Raw genomic sequence first — 17,323 nt, 5'->3', positions numbered from 1 at the left:
GGGCATTGATAGATAATCAGAGAAGGGCATCGATATCTAATCAGAGCAGGGTATCGATATCTAATCAGAGCAGGGTATCGATATCTAATCAGAGCAGGGCATTGATACCTAATCAGAATAGGGCATCGATATCTAATCAGAGCAGGGTATCGATATCTAATCAGAGCAGGGCATTGATAGGTAATCAGAGAAGGGCATCGATATCTAATCAGAGCAGGGTATCGATATCTAATCAGAGCAGGGTATCGATATCTAATCAGAGCAGGGCATTGATACCTAATCAGAATAGGGCATCGATATCTAATCAGAGCAGGGTATCGATATCTAATCAGAGCAGGGCATTGATAGGTAATCAGAGAAGGGCATCGATATCTAATCAGAGCAGGGTATCGATATCTAATCAGAGCAGGGTATCGATATCTAATCAGAGCAGGGTATCGATATCTAATCAGAGCAGGGCATTGATACCTAATCAGAATAGGGCATGAGAAGCAATCCGCAGTTGGTTCCCACTTACTCTCTTCTCATTCCCATTTCCCAGACGTTTCTGTTCTTTTTTTCGATTTGTTTTCTTTTCCTTGTCCTCTTTATTTAACCTCCGTCTGCCCCTGTCTGTTATATCGCATTTGTTATTTATTCCCCTCGTTCAGATGAGGTCAGGTCGCACCTGCTGGGAGTTGAGAAGTGTTTGAGAGGCCCAGCAGCCAAGATCTATTTAAAGCTGCTTGTTTACCTGGATCAGTATCAATATCAGGATTGCTGCAGCATGATTCAGGCTCTAAGCAGCTCACTGAAAGCTCATCCCTGTTCCCAAAGCGTCCAGAGATTTGGGGGAATGTTGTTTGAGCAGTGAGCGCGGCGAACCCTCTGTAAATGCAATAACTTATCTGTCAGATATTCACGATCAGGCTGCCGCGGTGAGTTAGTCACGGTGCATGATGCAGGACGAGTGATGAGTGGGAAATTAATGACAGCTTCTGTCAGTGCGCCTGGTATCTTGTGTGGGTTTTAAATGACCTGTCTGAATTTTTACCTTGTACCCCGTGCTATAAATCCCGACATTCAGTTTTCTGTAACAGCCTGGGAACATTGTGCTGATGGTGTGGGTGATCACTCCACTAAAGCCTCCCAAGGTTCCTCTCCTGTTCTGATATTTCCAGTACATTCCCATTTAGCAGTTAACCCACTGCAACCTTGTACCTAACAAATCTCATCACTGGACCTTTCTATCTGATATTTCCCCACGGCTAGTCGAGTTTGTCCAGATCTTCTCGAATTTGTATACATTGATGTTCATCATTCACCACCGTTGCCAATTCAGTATCGTCTGCATTTTGTAAACTACACTCATTCGCGGGCATCTGGCGAGATCAACATTAATTGTTCGTCCCAGATTAGGTCATTGTGGATACAATTCCTTCCTACAAATCATTTACAAACATTCCAAACACGTCTGCTTCGTCATTGAACTCGTAGCTCAGTTGAAGAGCAATTAAGGATGGGCCCAGCCAGTGACGTCCACATGCCATGAATGAACTAAAAAAAACGCTTCACTAATACCTTGCTGCCAACTAGATGCTATAACAATTCCAACATTTCTCCCTCGTTTGTGAAGCATTTGTAAAGTAATGGTCAAATACTTCAATTTATTTCCTGTTGGAGACAATCCCTCCCTCCCACCTTGAAGCGAATACCAAGAGAGAATATTAAACCAAGCTAAAGTCACAGACAGACTCTCAGCGGTTGTGGCAAGGACTAAACAACACAATGGGCTACAAAGCGAAGCCGAACAGTATCTCTGGCAGCAGTGCACCCCTCCCCGATGAACTCAATGCATTCTATGCTCGGTTCGAGCAGGTAACCAACAATCCGCTGGCGAGTGCCCCAGCAGCCCATAATTCACCCATACCCACCATCACAGCTTCCAAAGTCAGATTGGCCTTCCTGAAAGTGAACCCTCGGAAGGCGACGGGCCCAGATGGGATCCCTGGTCGTGCACTCAGAGCCTGCGCGGACCAGCTGGCAGAGGTATTCACGGACATCTTTAACCTGTCCCTACTCCACTCTGAGGTCCCCACCTACTTCAAGAAGACCACCATCATACCAGTACCAAAGAAGAACCAGGCAACGTGCCTCAATGACTACCGACCAGTGACCCTGACTTCAGTCGTAATGAAGTGCTTCGAGAGGTTGATCATGAAGCGCATCACCTCCATACTCCCAGAACGCCTTGATCAACTGCAATTCGCATACCGCTGCAACCGGTCCACATCAGACACCATTTCCCTGGCCCTACACTCATCCCTAGAGCATCTCGAAAACAAGGACTCCTACATCAGACTCCTATTTATTGACTACAGCTCCGCCTTCAACACCATAATCCCAGCCAAGCTCATATCAAAGCTCCAAAACCTAGGACTTGGCTCCCCACTCTGCAACTGGATCCTCGACTTTCTGACCAACGGACCACAATCAGTAAGAGTGAACAACAACACCTCCTCCACAATAGTCCTCAACACCGGCGCCCCGCAAGGCTGCGTACTTAGCCCCCTACTCTACTCCCTGTGCACACACGACTGTGTGGCAAAACTTGGTTCCAACTCCATCTACAAGTTTGCTGACGATACGACCATAGTGGGCCGGATCTCGAATAACGATGAGTCCGAATACAGGAGGGAGATAGAGAACCTAGTGGAGTGGTGTAGCGACAACAATCTCTCCCTCAATGCCAGCAAAACTAAAGAGCTGGTAATTGACTTCAGGAAGCAAAGTACTGTACACACCCCTGTCAGCATCAACGGGGCCGAGGTGGAGATGGTTAGCAGTTTCAAATTCCTAGGGGTGCACATTTCCAAAAATCTGTCCTGGTCCACCCACGTCGACGCTACCACCAAGAAAGCACAACAGCACCTATACTTCCTCAGGAAACTAAGGAAATTCGGCATGTCCACATTGACCCTTACCAACTTTTACAGATGCATCATAGAAAGCATCCTATCGGGCTGCATCACAGCCTGGTACGGCAACTGCTCGACCCAGGACCGCAAGAAACTTCAGAGAGTCGTGAACACCGCCCAGTCCATCTCACGAACCTGCCTCCCATCCATTGACTCCATCTACACCTCCCGCTGCCTGGGGAAAGCAGGCAGTATAATCAAAGATCCCTCCCACCCGGCTTACTCACTCTTCCAACTTCTCCCATCGGGCAGGAGATACAGAAGTCTGAGAACACGCACAAACTGACTCAAACACAGCTTCTTCCCCACTGTTACCAGTCTCCTAAATGACCCTCTTATGGACTGACCTCATTAACACTACACCCTGTATGCTTCATCCGATGCCGGTGCTTATGTAGTTACATTGTATATGTTGTGTTGCCCTATTATGTATTTTCTTTTATTCCCTTTTCTTCTCATGTACTTAATGATCTGTTGAGCTGCTCGCAGAAAAATACTTTTCACTGTACCTCGGTACACGTGACAATAAACAAATCCAAATCCAAGACTGCCCATGGATACGTTGGATTTCCCCCTTTCAAAATACCACACAAGCATATGAACACACGGATTTGGAACAGGTGTAGGCCATTCAGCCCTTGGAGCCGTCTCTGCCATTCAATAAGATCATGGCTGGTCGGATCGTAACCTCATCTCCATTCCCTCCTACGCCCAATGACTTTTCACGCCCTTGCTTATGAAGAATCTCTCTACCTTTGCCTTAAAAATATTCAGAGACTGTTTCCACCCCCTTTTGACGAAGAAAGTTCCAAAGACTCACAGCCCTGAGAAAGAAATGTCACCTCTTCTAAATATCCAAAGTGCGCGACCCCTTATTTTTAAACAGTGGGCCCTTGTTCTAGATCCTCCCCCAAGAGGAAGCATTCTCTCCAGTCACCTTGTCAAGACTCCTCAGGATTTTTCAATCAAGTAGCCTCTTGCTTTTCTAAACTCCACAGGATACAAGCCTAACCTAGCCAACCTTTCCTCATAAGACAACCCACCCCATCCAGGTATTGGTGTAGGAAACCTTCTCTGAACTGCTTCCAACTAATTTACTTCCTTTCTCAAATAAGGAGACCAATACTGTACACAGTACTCCAGATGTGGTCTCACCTATATGCTGTATAACTGAATCACATTTGTATTTAGCTCCCATTGCAATAAATGATAACATTCCTAATTACTTTCCTAATAACGTTTCTAATTACTTGCTGTACCTATGTACGAGCCTTTTGCAATTCATGCACTAATACCCCCGATCCCTCTACATCTCAGGGCTCTGCATCTTTCACCATTTTGATAATATGCTTCTTTTTACTTTCCTGTCAACATGGACAATTTCACACTTTCCCACATTGTACTCCATTTGCCAGTTCTTTTCACACTCACTTAATCTGTCTATGTCCCTTTATAGTCTCCCTCAGTCCTCTTCACATCTTCCTATCTTACCTACCTTTATGACTCCAGCAAATTTAGTAACCATATCTTTGGTCCTTTCATTTCCAGTCATTTATATCATTACATCTTGCCAACTAGAGAAAGACCTATTTGTGCTTACCCTCTGCTTTCTATAGCTAGTCAGTTTTTAATCCATACCAATATGTTACTCCTTACACCATGAGCTTTTACTGTTTGCAATAACCTAATGGTGTGTCACCGTATCAAATGCCTTCTGGAAATGTAACTACGTTCTCCCACTGGTTCCCCTTTATCTACATCATATGTTACTTCTTCAAGGAACTTAAAAATTGGTTAAACATGATTTTTTAAATTCATTCAATGGATGTTGGCTTTGCTGGCTCGGCCAGCATTTATTGGTCATTCCAAATGGGCCTTGCAAAGGTGGTGGCGAGATGCTTTCTTGAACCACTGCAGTCCGTAAGACATCGATACATCCACAGTGCTGTTAGGGAGGGAATTCCAGGATTTTGACCTCGCGGCAGTGAATGAACAGAAATATATTTCCAAGTTAGGATGTGAGTGGCTTGGAGGGGAACTTCCAAGTGGTGGTGTTCACATGTATCTGCTGCATTTTGCCTTCTGGATGGTAGTGGTTGTAGGGTTGGAAGGTCCTCTCTAAGGAGCCTTGGTGATTTTTCTTTCCCAAAACTACGTTGACTCTGCCTGATTACCCTGATTTGTTTCTAAGTGCCTTGCCAGGACATCTTAAATAATAGCTTCTAACATTTTCCCCATGACAGATGTTAAGCTAACTGGCCTTCAGCTTCCTACATTTTGTCTCCCTCCCTCCCTTTTTGAATACAGGAGTTACATTTGTTATTTTCCAATCTGATGGAACCTTCCCTGAATTTAGGGAATTTTGGAAAATTAAAACAAATGCAACAACTATCTCGCTAGACACCTCTTTTAAGACCCCAGGATGAAGTCCATCAGGACCTGGGGACTCATCAGCCTGCAGCTCCAACAATTGACTCAGTACCACTTGCTGGTGATGACAATTTTCCTGAGTTCCTCCCTCTCTTCCATTTCTTGATTTACAGATATTTGTGGGATGTTACTTGTATCCTCTATGGTGAAGACTGATGCAAAATACCTATTTGATTTGTTTGCCATCTCGTTTTCCACTATTGATTCCCCAGACTCACTTTATTAACTCTTTTGAAAATATTTATAAAACCTCTTACTATCTATCTTTATATTTCTAGCTAGCTTTCCCTCGCATTCTGACTTTTCATTCCTTATCAGTCTTTTGGTCATCCTTAGCTTTAAAAAAAAAAATTCTGTCCAATCTTCTGACCTGACACCGATCTCTGCTCGATGCCAACCCAACCATCTTCCCATTGCTTCGCTAAATGAAGCCAGCCTCTTGTCTGCATCACTGTTGGTGCAGCTCAGAGTTCACTTTGGTGAAGTTAAATTTGCTTTCAGGTTCATTAAACTTAATTTTCAGGTAAGTAATGCTGAATAATCGCTCTGATTTGTGGTCTCAGTAAATATTAACGTTTACCTGGTTAGGCGGGATGCGAGAGAAAGGGAAGGGTGGTCTGACTGAATGGATTCTCCCCCTTTATATAGAACCCGAGATAGGATTTTAACCCCTTCACTTTAATGGAATGAAAATCGGGCAGGTTCTGCAATGGACGTGCAGCTCCCCGAGGTTACTGCCCAGTCGTTGAAAACCAACATTTAGCCATTGTCTCCGCTGATCCCTATCTATCTCCCCCCAGATGTCTGGCTGAATGTCCCTCTCTGTTTCTCAGGATCCCCAGGCTACACCTTGGTTGCTCAATGATTGGCAGGTGTCAGGACCAATGGGGGCTCGCCGCCGCCTACCTGTAAGTGACGGGGCTGGGCGGAAGCGGCTGAAGTTTGGTGAGAAATCTCGGGCAGTTTTGAACGAGTTGGAACCTCTCTGCCAGCGTTTGCTTTTGGCGCCGTGTCGGATCCGGATCGAGGGCGAGATGGAACCGATCAACAGCTGGAGCCCACGCAGGGTCTCGGTGTGGTTACAAGGTGAGAGATCGCAAAAGGGAGGAGGAAACGCAGTTCCACCAGGTGTTTCTCCTTTAAGGAACCGAGCGAGTTGTGTCTTGTCTTATTGACCGTCGCGTTTCTGGGTTGGCGCTCCTGCAGACACTGAGAATAACATCTGTTTCCCCCCTCCCCGCACCAACAGATATATAACCCGCGCCTTTTATTGAGTCAACTTTAACGGCTAAAATGTTGCCATTGTTTATAGTTACATTTGTAAATGTTTATAAGCAATGGAGCAACAGGCGGCCCAATTCTTGCTCCGATGATTTGCCAACCTAACCAGTGCTAAGATTTCCTCCTCCCGGTTTTGGAAAGGGCAGCAGTTCGATTTGGGCGGCGTGCACTCAGACCCAGGACACATGAACTGGTTCCTGCCCCAGATCGGATCCTTCTTACTGTTGTGTTCCATTGACCTCAGGGGTTGGAAAGAAAAATCAGGCCACAGCACTGACACACTAACCACGATCCGACCTTCATGGACATTCCAGCAGCAATTAGGCTATTTATTTTTTGCTCTTCATGTAGTAAAACATCCCCTAGATGTATCCAGGAAACATCAAGTTGGAAGCTGTAGTTTGATGGAGTGTGTCTGGTTGTGGATCCCACAGTAATGTTTCCTGGCACTCCGCGTCTGATGTCGATATCAGAAGGGGATGTGGAGTAGAAGCCAAGGAATGATTGAGGATACATTGGGAAGTATGCTATACTCGGCAGGTAGTGGATCCTGAACAGCCATTGGCATTGATAGGCTGAATGTCGGAAGACTTGTCGACAGGTAATGGGATATGGCCTAATGACATAATGTTGTCATAATAAAAGCTATTTATACCACAACGTTTCGAAATTGGAATGTACTCAATAGAAATCCAGATAGGTCAATCCAATAAAATGCTGGGGACAAAATGTTGTTTGACTATTGAGGAAGAGTATAATGCACGGTAGCACATTGGGTAGCACAGTTGCTTCACAGCGCCAGGGTCCAGGGTTCGATTCCCCCTTGGGTCACTGTCTGTGTGGAGTCTGCACGTTCTCCCAGTATCTGCGTGGGTTTCCTCCAGGCGCTCCAGTTTCCTCCCACAAGTGCCAAAAGACTTGCTGTCAGGTGAATTGGACATTCTGAATTCTCCCTCTGTGTACAGGCGCCGTGTGGTGACTATTGGACTTTCACAGTAACTTCATTGCAGTGTTAATGTAACTGACTTGTGACAATAAAGATTATTATTATTATTAGAGATTGTCTTAAATTTTGTGCAAGAAGCCAGTCACGTTCTCCAGGGTGAAAGGTAGACTTTGCTGGGTGAGCACTTTGTGGAACCCTTTCACTGAGCCCACAAGCATGACCCCAACCTTCTTGTCGCTTGCCATCTTAACTCAGCACCTTGCTCTCATGCCCACATTTCCGTCCTTGGTTTGCTGCAAAGCGCCAGTGGAGCCCAACGCAAACTGGATGAGCAGCACCTTATAAAAGCAAATTACTGCAGATGCTGGCATCTGAAACCAAAAGAGAAAATGCTGGAAAATCTCAGCAGGTCTGTCAGCATCTGCAGGGAGAGAAATAGTTTTTTAAAACCGCATTGCAAACCCCACCTCCACACCAGGCCATCTGTGTCTTGTTCATAACTTTGCCACATTTTTGTTGCAGTCTCTCCCAGTTACAGTAAAATATCCAACCCATTTTCCCTCTCTTTTAGTTCTGATGAAGAGGCAAATGGACTGGAAATGTTAACACAGTTTTCTCTCCCTATAGATGCTGCCAGACCTGCTGAGGTTTTCCAGCATTCTCTGTTTTTCTTTATTTTCTTCAGGGTGCTCCTGTAGACCCCGTTCAAAGTGACCAAAATGATGGTATTTCAAACACTTAGCTTATGAAACTGCAATCGTAAGGGACTATTCTTTGTGTATGGTATTTCCTGTACTTGTAAGCTGCTTAAAGATTTTGGTCAGGTAACTAAGCCCAAGTGCACATAGCACCTTTAACAATACAAAATGTTTCCACAGCAGAATTAAATTCAAATTTACTTCCAGTGCACCCAAGGCACTTGGATGAGCTCATTGCTGTTTGTGCTTAACCTATGCAAATCAAGCTGTCACTCCTTGATGACACATCTGGTCATATGCTGCCTTGATGTCAAGGTCAGTCACTCTCACCTCACCTCTGGAGTTCAGCTCTTTTGTCTATTCTTTTGGACCAACGCTGTCATAAGGATCGGATGGGTATAGAGAGATACGGCACAAGGAAGTGCTGAGTGTTTTGGCCAAATTGGTATCATGACCAGTACAGGCTTGTAGGGTTGAAGGGCTTGTTCCTGTGCTGTATGTCCTCCTGCTCCTCTATACCGGTGCAACCCAAAGGAGTGTCACTGTATTGGCCTTGGGTGATTGTGTGGAGTTTGCACATTCTCCCCGTGTCTGCGTGGGTTTCCTTCGGGTGCTCCAGTTTCCTCCCACAGTCCAAAGATGTGCAAGTTAGGTTGATGGGCCATGTTAAATTGCCCAAGGTTACGGGATAGGACAGGGGAGTGGGCCGAGGTAGGGTACTTAGAGAATTGGTGCAGACCTGATAGGCCGAATGGCCTCCTTCTACACTGTAGGGATTTTATGTGTCCTTCAAGCATTCCACAATGGCCTATGGCAGTGACCGTGCAAGTTAATGCAACATTCGGGTGAATAGTTTCCCTTTAGCTGCCGATGTATCAATCATATAATCCGTAATTAAAGAGGAAAGCAAACTCTCAGGGGACATTTCGTTAGACATCAAGTTTATTACTCAGTTTGCTGCAGGTGTCTGGTAACCCTGTCGAAGTTCTAGAAGTGGGACTGTGTTTCATTGAAAGGAACTTCACACAAACTACATCCCTCTCCATGCCCCATCTATCCAAGAAGCATTATTCATCATCTGAAGGGGGGGGTGGGGGGGGGTTGGGGGTGGGTGGGGGGGTGGGGGGGGTTGAGGGTGGGGTGGGGTGGGGGGGGGGCGAGGTTTTGGAGGTGGCAGCAGGGCAGGAATTAAGTGATTTGGTGACCTGTTTGTCGGGGGTAGTTTCGTGAAATTGGAGGACCTGAAGGAAGAGTATGAGCTGCCCAGGGGGAACGGTTTCAGGTACCTGCGGGTCTGGGATTTTGTGAAGAGAGAGGTACTGTCTTTTCCTGTGTTACTGCCTTTGGGGCTGCAAGACAAGGTGTTGACGAAGGAGGAGACGGGGAGAAGAAGGTGTCCGAGGTCTACAAGGAGCTGATGGACTGGCAGGGTGCCCTGTCGGGGATATAAATGCAAGTGGGAGGGGAGGTGGACGCTGGGACGGTGGGCACAGGCCCTGCAGAGGGTGAATGCGTCCTTGTCGTGTGCGAGGCTAAGCCTCATTCGGTTTAAAGTAATTCATAGGGCACATATGACGGTAGCATAGATGAGTAGATTTTTTGAGGAGGTAGAGGATAGATGTGGGCGGTGCACAGGGAGACCCACAAACAGTAAACCTTCTGCACTGTAAATACTATGATCTATGAATGTTCACATGTTTTGGGCATGTCTGAATCTAAAGGGGTTCTGGCAGGGATTTGCGGACATAACGTCCGAGATGCTGGGGGTGGAGGTGGCCCCGAGTCCCAAGGTAGCGTTATTCGGGGTGACAGACGATCTGGGAGTTCAGGGGGCGAGAGAGGCCGATGTCTTGGCCTTTGCCTCCCTGATAGCCTGGGGATCTTGCTTGGATGGAGGGACTCGGAGCCGCCAAAAGGGGGGTGTGCGGATGAGTGACCTGGAAGAATTCATGAGGCTGGAGAAGGTCAAATTCGTTCTGAGGGGTCTGTTAATGGGTTTGCTCAGAGGTGGAAGCCATTCACTGACTTCTTTCAGGAGGATTGAGGTGTCGGCAAACAGGAGGGGCGGTAAGGGGCTTAATATAATAAGGGGAAGGCAGGATGGGAGAAGGGGTGAGGGTGGGGAGCAGGGGCGGGGGTATCTTCCTACCACACACCTCTTTGGCTTTTGGATTCTCCTCCAGATATACTCCAACTTCTCATATCTTCAATCGTTTTTGTTCTGGCCTTGGTTTGCATTCAGTAATGTGCCCAAGGCAATGAAACAGAAATCTCTTGTATCAAGCCGTTGAAGGAATTGTCTTCAGTAAATCGAGTACCGCACCTCCAATTTAAGTTCAGAACTATTAACTGAATGTATTTAACAAAAGACAAACAAGTAACTGCCCAATAACACACAGATATTTTCTGTAGAAATCCTTACACCAAGGGCAGCACGGTGGCCCAGTGGTTAGTGCTGCTGCCTCACGGCACCGAGGTCCCAGGTTCGATCCCGGCTCTGGGCCACTGTCCGTGTGGAGTTTGCACATTCTCCCCGTGTTTGCGTGGGTCTCACCCCCACAACCCAAAGATGCGCAGGTGGATTGAACACGCTAAATTGCCCCTTAATCGGAAAAAATGAATTGGGCACTCTAAATTTATCAAACTCGAAGTGGAAAGAAAAACAGAAAGAAAGTAACTGCAAGCCCCAAAATAGCAGTTTATAAGATGCAATGTTTCCTTTTGTGCCAGTATGCAGCTGCAACAACTTAAACTATTAGATATAAGGCATATTTCTCTCTCTCCCCCGCTTTTGATCTCTTGCTTCCTCTTGCTCACACATTCTTCCTTGGATTCAATTTCCAACCTATTCCTCCTCCAGAATATCAATCCACATAAGTCCTTTTATATCCCAGGTAGGAGTTAATGAGACATCCAGGATGTCGGATCTTTCAATCATTACATTTTAAAATGCTTGTTGGTCATAAGCCACTGCTTGTTTGACACTTTTAAGAAAACTCTGTAACTAGTAAAACATTTAGAATTGTGTTGACATAAACTTTGGGATATGAATTTGAACTGCAGTTCTTTTTAACAGCTGTGAGTGAAATGTCCAAAGGACCCTAACAAAACTCAATAATACTTATTATTGTCACCATTGTAAAACAAATCACGATAACATTAACACCAGGGTAACTTATTTGAAGGTTGTGTTCTCTCTTTGGAAGTTCCCGACATTTCAATTACACTTTGTGCCATGTGATAATTACACTATCCCGTCAGACCAAGCTGACCGAATTTTAATGAGGTGAATATGCTCTGCATTCCCAATACCATTGTAACAATTGATGCCTAGTTCACAACAATTAAAGTATATGGTTTAATGTCTCTTTACATGCTTGAGATGTTAGCTGGCTGTGATTCAGGTGCTCAGAAGGTCAATTTTCAACATTCCAATGCACATTCTAATCCATGCTGGAGCACACCCAGGATTTTGCTCTGTAAACTTTTGAAAATCTCGAAGATATTTGGAATGAATCTTTGAGCTAGGTTACCACCATTTTTAAAAGTTACACATAAGGGGGGAGGGGCGATTCTCCCAAATGGAGCCCAAGTGTTTGCGCCGTCGTGAATGCCGTTGCGTTTCACGACGGCGCAAAACGGGCACAGGGATGACCGATTCTGGCCCCCGCTGGAGTGGTTCACGCCGCTCCAGCCTCCCTTCCCGGTGCCAAATGGGCGCCACGCCAACCCATGCATGCGCAGTTGGGCCGCGCGGGGGACTTCTTCAGCGCGCCGGCCCCGACTCAACATGGCATCGGTGCTCGGGGACTGGCTGCACAGGAATGTAGGCCCGGGGGGAGGGGGGGGGAAAGGCCGGCCCACAGACCCCCCCCCTTCCCCCACAGGCCGCCCCCCGACAGTTCGCGCAGAGTTCCTGCCGGCAGCGACCAGGGATGAACGGCGCCAGCGGGACTCTGTCATATCCGCGCGGCCCATTCGGGCCGGAGAATCGGCGGCCCCGCTCCACGCGAATGGCGCCGATTCTCCGCCGGCATTATGGCGCAGTTGCGGCGATTCTCCGGCCCAGCTCGGAGAATCGCCCCCAAGAGATCTACATTGGTAACCATACGTAAGTTCCATTTTGTTAGTGATGAGAGCGGAGACCAAGACAATCCCTTAATGTAGCGGAAGAAAGAAAGCAATGAGCTCATGAACAGGGGCCATTGAAAAGGATAACTCTGGAGGAGTGCACACTGATTGGGAGATTCCCACACGGGGGGGTCAATGGGACGGCGGGGGGAAGCCGGGGTCAGCAGGTGTCAGCTGACTTACGGGAGTGCTATGGGGGGAGCAAAAAAGCTAGACACGGGTCTAAGGGGGGGGGGGGGGAAGGGTTGCTGCTGCACTGGCTGAAGGGGAATGGGACACAGAAGAGGTCGTCGGGGCGGGGGTCCCCCGTCTGGGGGATTGGAGGGTGAGGGCGGCGCGGGCACGGGACTGGCCAAGAAAAGGAGATGGCTAGTCGGCAGGGGTGGGAGAGGGGGGGGGGGGGGGGAGAGGCCCCCAAATCCGGCTGATAACGTGGAATGTGAGGGGCCTGAATGGGCCGGTAAAGAGGGACCGAGTGTTCGCGCACTTAAAGGGACTGAAGGCAGACGTGGTCATGCTCCAGGAGACACATCTGAAGGTGGCGGATCAGGTCAGGTTAAGAAAGGGATGGGTAGGACAAGTATTCCATTCGGAGCTGGACGCGAAGAACAGAGGGGTTGCAATATTGGTGGGGAAGCGGGTGTCGTTTGAGGCCAAGAATATCGTAGTGGACAATGGAGGTCGATACGTGATGGTGAGCGGTAAGTTGCAGGGGACATGGGTGGTCTTGGTAAATGTATACGCCCCGAACTGGGATGATGCCGGATTCATGAAGCGTATGTTGGGGCGCATTCCGGACCTGGAGGTAGGAAGCTTGATAATGGGAGGGGATTTTAATACGGTGCTGGACCCAGCACTGGATCGCTCCAGATCTAGGACCGGAAAGAGGCCGGCGGCGGCCAAGGTGCTTAGGGGGTTTATGGAGCAGATGGGGGGAGTCTCCCATGTGCACAAAGCCTACTCCCGGATAGATTCTGTTCTGGGCTGGGCGTTGATCCCGAAAGTGGAAGGAACGGAGTATTCGGCCATAGCCATCTCAGATCACGCCCCGCACTGGGTGGAACTGGGGTTGGGTGAGGAGAGGGACCAACGCCCGCTGTGGCGGTTGGATGTGGGACTGCTGGCAGATGAGGCAGTGTGTGGGAGGGTGAGGGGATGTATCGAAAGGTACTTGGAGACAAACGACAACGGGGAGGTGCGAGTGGGGGTGGTATGGGAGGCGCTGAAGGCGGTGATCTGGGGAGAGCTAATCTCCATCAGGGCTCATAGGGAGAAGATAGAGGGCATGGAAAGGGAGAGGTTAGTGGGGGAGATTTTAAGTGTGGACAGGGGATACGCAGAGGCCCCTGAAGAGGGATTACTTGGGGAAAGGCGACGTCTCCAGACAGAGTTTGACCTGTTGACCACAGGGAAGGCAGAGGCACAGTGGAGGAAAGCGCAGGGGGCGACGTATGAGTACGGGGAGAAGGCGAGTCGGATGCTGGCACACCAGCTCCGTAAGAAGATGGCAGCGAGGGAAATAGGTGGAGTCAAGGATGGAAGGGGAACTATGGTGCGTAGTGCGGTGAAAGTAAATGAGGCATTCAAGGCCTTCTATGAGGAGCTGTACAGATCCCAGCCCCCAGCGGGGGAAGAGGGGATGAGACGATTCCTGGACCAACTGAGGTTCCCGAGGGTGGAGGAACAAGAGGTGGCTGGTTTGGGGGCACCAATTGGGTTGGAGGAGCTGAGCAAAGGTTTGGGGAGTATGCAGGCAGGGAAGGCCCTGGGACCGGACGGGTTCCCTGTTGAGTTCTACAGGAAATGCGTGGACCTGTTGGCCCCGCTGCTAGTGAGGACTTTTAATGAGGCAAGGGAGGGAGGGTCCTTTCCCCCGACAATGTCGGAGGCGACGATCTCTTTGATCCTGAAGCGGGACAAGGACCCACTGCAATGTGGGTCGTACAGGCTGATCACGCTCCTTAATGTGGATGCAAAGTTGCTGGCAAAAGTGCTGGCTACGAGGATCGAGGACTGTGTCCCGGGGGTTATTCAGGAGGACCAGACGGGATTTGTAAAGGGCAGGCAGCTAAACACCAATGTGCGGAGGCTTCTAAACGTAATAATGCCATCGGTGGAGGGAGAGGCGGAGATAGTGGCAGCTATGGACGCGGAGAAGGCCTTTGACTGAGTAGAGTGGGAGTACCTCTGGGAAGTGCTGCGTAGGTTTGGGTTCGGGGGAGGGTTTATTCGGTGGGTTAAGCTCCTTTACAGAGCCCCGGTGGCGAGTGTGGTGACGAATCGGCGGAGGTCGGAGTATTTTCGTCTGTACCGTGGGACGAGGCAGGGGTGCCCCCTCTACCCCCTGTTGTTTGCGTTAGCAATTGAACCCTTGGCCATGTCATTAAGGGAGTCTAGGAAATAGAGGGGGGGTGGTCCGAGGGGGAGAGGAGCATCGAGTGTCGCTTTATGCAGATGACCTGTTGCTGTATGTGGCGGATCCAGTGGAGGGGATGGTGGAGGTCATGCACACTCTAAGGGAGTTTGGGGATTTTTCGGGCTATAAGCTTAATGTAGGGAAGAGTGAGCTCTTTGTATTACAGGCAGGAGACCAGGAAAGGGGGATAGACGATTTACTGCTGAGGAGGGCGGAAAGGAGCTTTCGGTACCTGGGGATCCAAATAGCTAGGAGTTGGGGGGCCCTACATAAACTGAATCTGACGAGGCTGGTGGAGCAGATGGAGGAGGACTTCAAAAGATGGGACATGTTGCCGCTCTCGCTGGCGGGTAGAGTGCAGTCGGTCAAAATGGAGGTCCTCCCGAGGTTTCTTTTTGTGTTTCAGTGCCTTCCCATCGGGATCACCAAGGCCTTTTTTAAGAGGGTAGGTAGGAGCATTATGGGGTTTGTGTGGGCGAATAAGACCCCGAGGGTAAGGAGAGGGTTTCTGGAGCGTAGTAGGGACCGAGGAGGGTTGGCGCTGCCGAATCCGGGGGGCTACTACTGGGCAGCAAATGTGGCGATGATCCGCAAGTCGGTGATGGAGGGAGAGGGGGCGGCATGGAAGAGGTTAGAGATGGCGTCCTGCAAAGGAACGATCCTGGGGGCGCTGGTGACGGCACCGCTGCCGCTCTCGCCGGCAAGGTACACCACGAGTCTGGTGGTGGCGGCAACGCTAAAGATCTGGGGCCAGTGGAGACGGCACAGTGGGTGCGACGGGAGCCTCGGTGTGGTCCCCGATCAGTGGTAACCATCGGTTTGTCCCGGGGAGGATGGACGGGGGGTTTCAGAGCTGGCATCGGGCAGGGATTAGAAGAATGGGGGACCTGTTCATGGATGGGACGTTTGTGAGCATAGGGGCACTAGAGGAGAGGTTTGGGCTACCCCTGGGAAATGCTTTCAGATACATGCAGGTGAGGGCGTTTGTGAGACGGCAGGTGAGGGAATTCCCGTTGCTCCCGGCCCAGGAGATTCAAGACAGGGTGATCTCGGGTGTATGGGTCGGAGAGGGCAAGGTGTCGGCGATATACCAGGAGATGAAAGAAGAGGGGGAGGCGTTGGTAGAGGAGCTGAAGGGTAAATGGGAGAAGGAGCTGGGGGAGGAGATGATTGAGGGGCTATGGGCTGATGCCCTAGGTAGGGTTAATTCCTCTTCCTCGTGTGCCAGGCTTAGCCTGATACAGTTTAAGGTGGTTCACAGAGCACACATGACGGGGGTGAGGCTGAGTAGGTTCTTTGGGGTAGAGGACAGATGTGGAAGGTGCTCAGGAAGTCCGTCAAACCATGTCCACATGTTCTGGTCATGCCCGGCACTGGAGGGGTTCTGGAGGGGAGTTGTGGGAACAATATCTCAGGTGGTGAAAGTCCAGGTCAAGCCAAGCTGGGGGCTAGCAATATTTGGAGCAGTGGACGAGCCAGGAGTGCAGGAGGTGAAAGAGGCCGGCATTCTGGCCTTTGTGTCCCTAGTAGCCCGGCGAAGGATCTTGCTAACGTGGAAGGAGGCGAAGCCCCCCAGCGTGGAGGCCTGGATAAATGATATGGCAGGGTTTATCAAGCTAGAGAGGATAAAGTTTGCCTTGAGAGGGTCTGTGCAGGGGTTTTACAGGGGGTGGCAACCGTTCCTAGACCATCTCGCGGAGCGTTAGATGAAGGTCGGTCAGCAGCAACCCGGGGGGGGGGGGGGGGGGGGGGAAGTCTTGCGAAGGGGGGGGGGCTAGGGAGGGAGGTATGTTTGGGGGGTATTTGAGCAAGATAATACATGAAAGATCTGGAAAACTGGCATGAACGGGAGGAATCCAATGTACAAAGTTCTGTAACATATTGTTTTACCATGCTTATGTCTTGCTATGTGCGTTTTCTTTCTATTTGTTACGAGGGGGGGGGTTGTTTGTAAGGGTGAAAAATTGTGTTAACATTTTTTAATAAATATGTTTTTAAAAAAAGAAAAGGATAACTCATTGTCAGTTGAGTCAAAAGGTAATTGATTATTTCACAGCTCTCAGGACTTTGGAAAGATCGATAAATTAGCACAACACAGTGCTGAGTGGAAATAGAACACAACAAGCGCAATCTATGGCGACCAGGCGAGAGAATTAGCGGGCCGGTTAGATAGCGGGAGAGGCCAAAATGGGGAACCACATCCGGCGCTGATCCGTTTCCGAACTAACCAACCCGCTCCCTTTGACAAGATGCGGATCCCGTTGCGGTGTGGTAAGAAACCAGAAATCACCAATTAAGACCAGTCTCCATCCCATTAACGGGAAGGACCCCCTATCAAATGGTTTCCCATGATCTAACTGCCTCCCCATTTCTTCAGAAGAATTCTTCTGAGGGTCATGAATCTTTTAAATTCTCTACCCTAGAGTGAGATAGACAATTGTTACAATCCTAGGAGAGTCCAGGG

At 49.0% G+C, this 17,323-nt stretch overlaps 1 protein-coding gene across 1 annotated transcript in view; it reads left to right on the top strand.

The window, feature by feature from the left end:
- The first annotated feature begins 6,323 nt into the window (after nucleotides 1–6,323).
- cnksr1 (connector enhancer of kinase suppressor of Ras 1) overlaps nucleotides 6,324–17,323 on the top strand; it is a 166,012-nt gene continuing 155,012 nt past the window's right edge. Inside the window, exon 1 of the mRNA XM_072501005.1 lies at nucleotides 6,324–6,473. Within this exon, the coding sequence (XP_072357106.1) occupies nucleotides 6,422–6,473 (52 nt within the window). The 5' untranslated portion in view covers nucleotides 6,324–6,421. The remainder of the gene's footprint in view (nucleotides 6,474–17,323) is intronic.

The sequence above is a fragment of the Scyliorhinus torazame genome, chromosome 1 (genome assembly GCF_047496885.1).
Source record: "Scyliorhinus torazame isolate Kashiwa2021f chromosome 1, sScyTor2.1, whole genome shotgun sequence".
NCBI lineage: Eukaryota > Metazoa > Chordata > Chondrichthyes > Carcharhiniformes > Scyliorhinidae > Scyliorhinus > Scyliorhinus torazame.
Note: the sequence above shows the minus strand (reverse complement) of the source record. Positions and strands in the feature narration are given on the sequence as shown.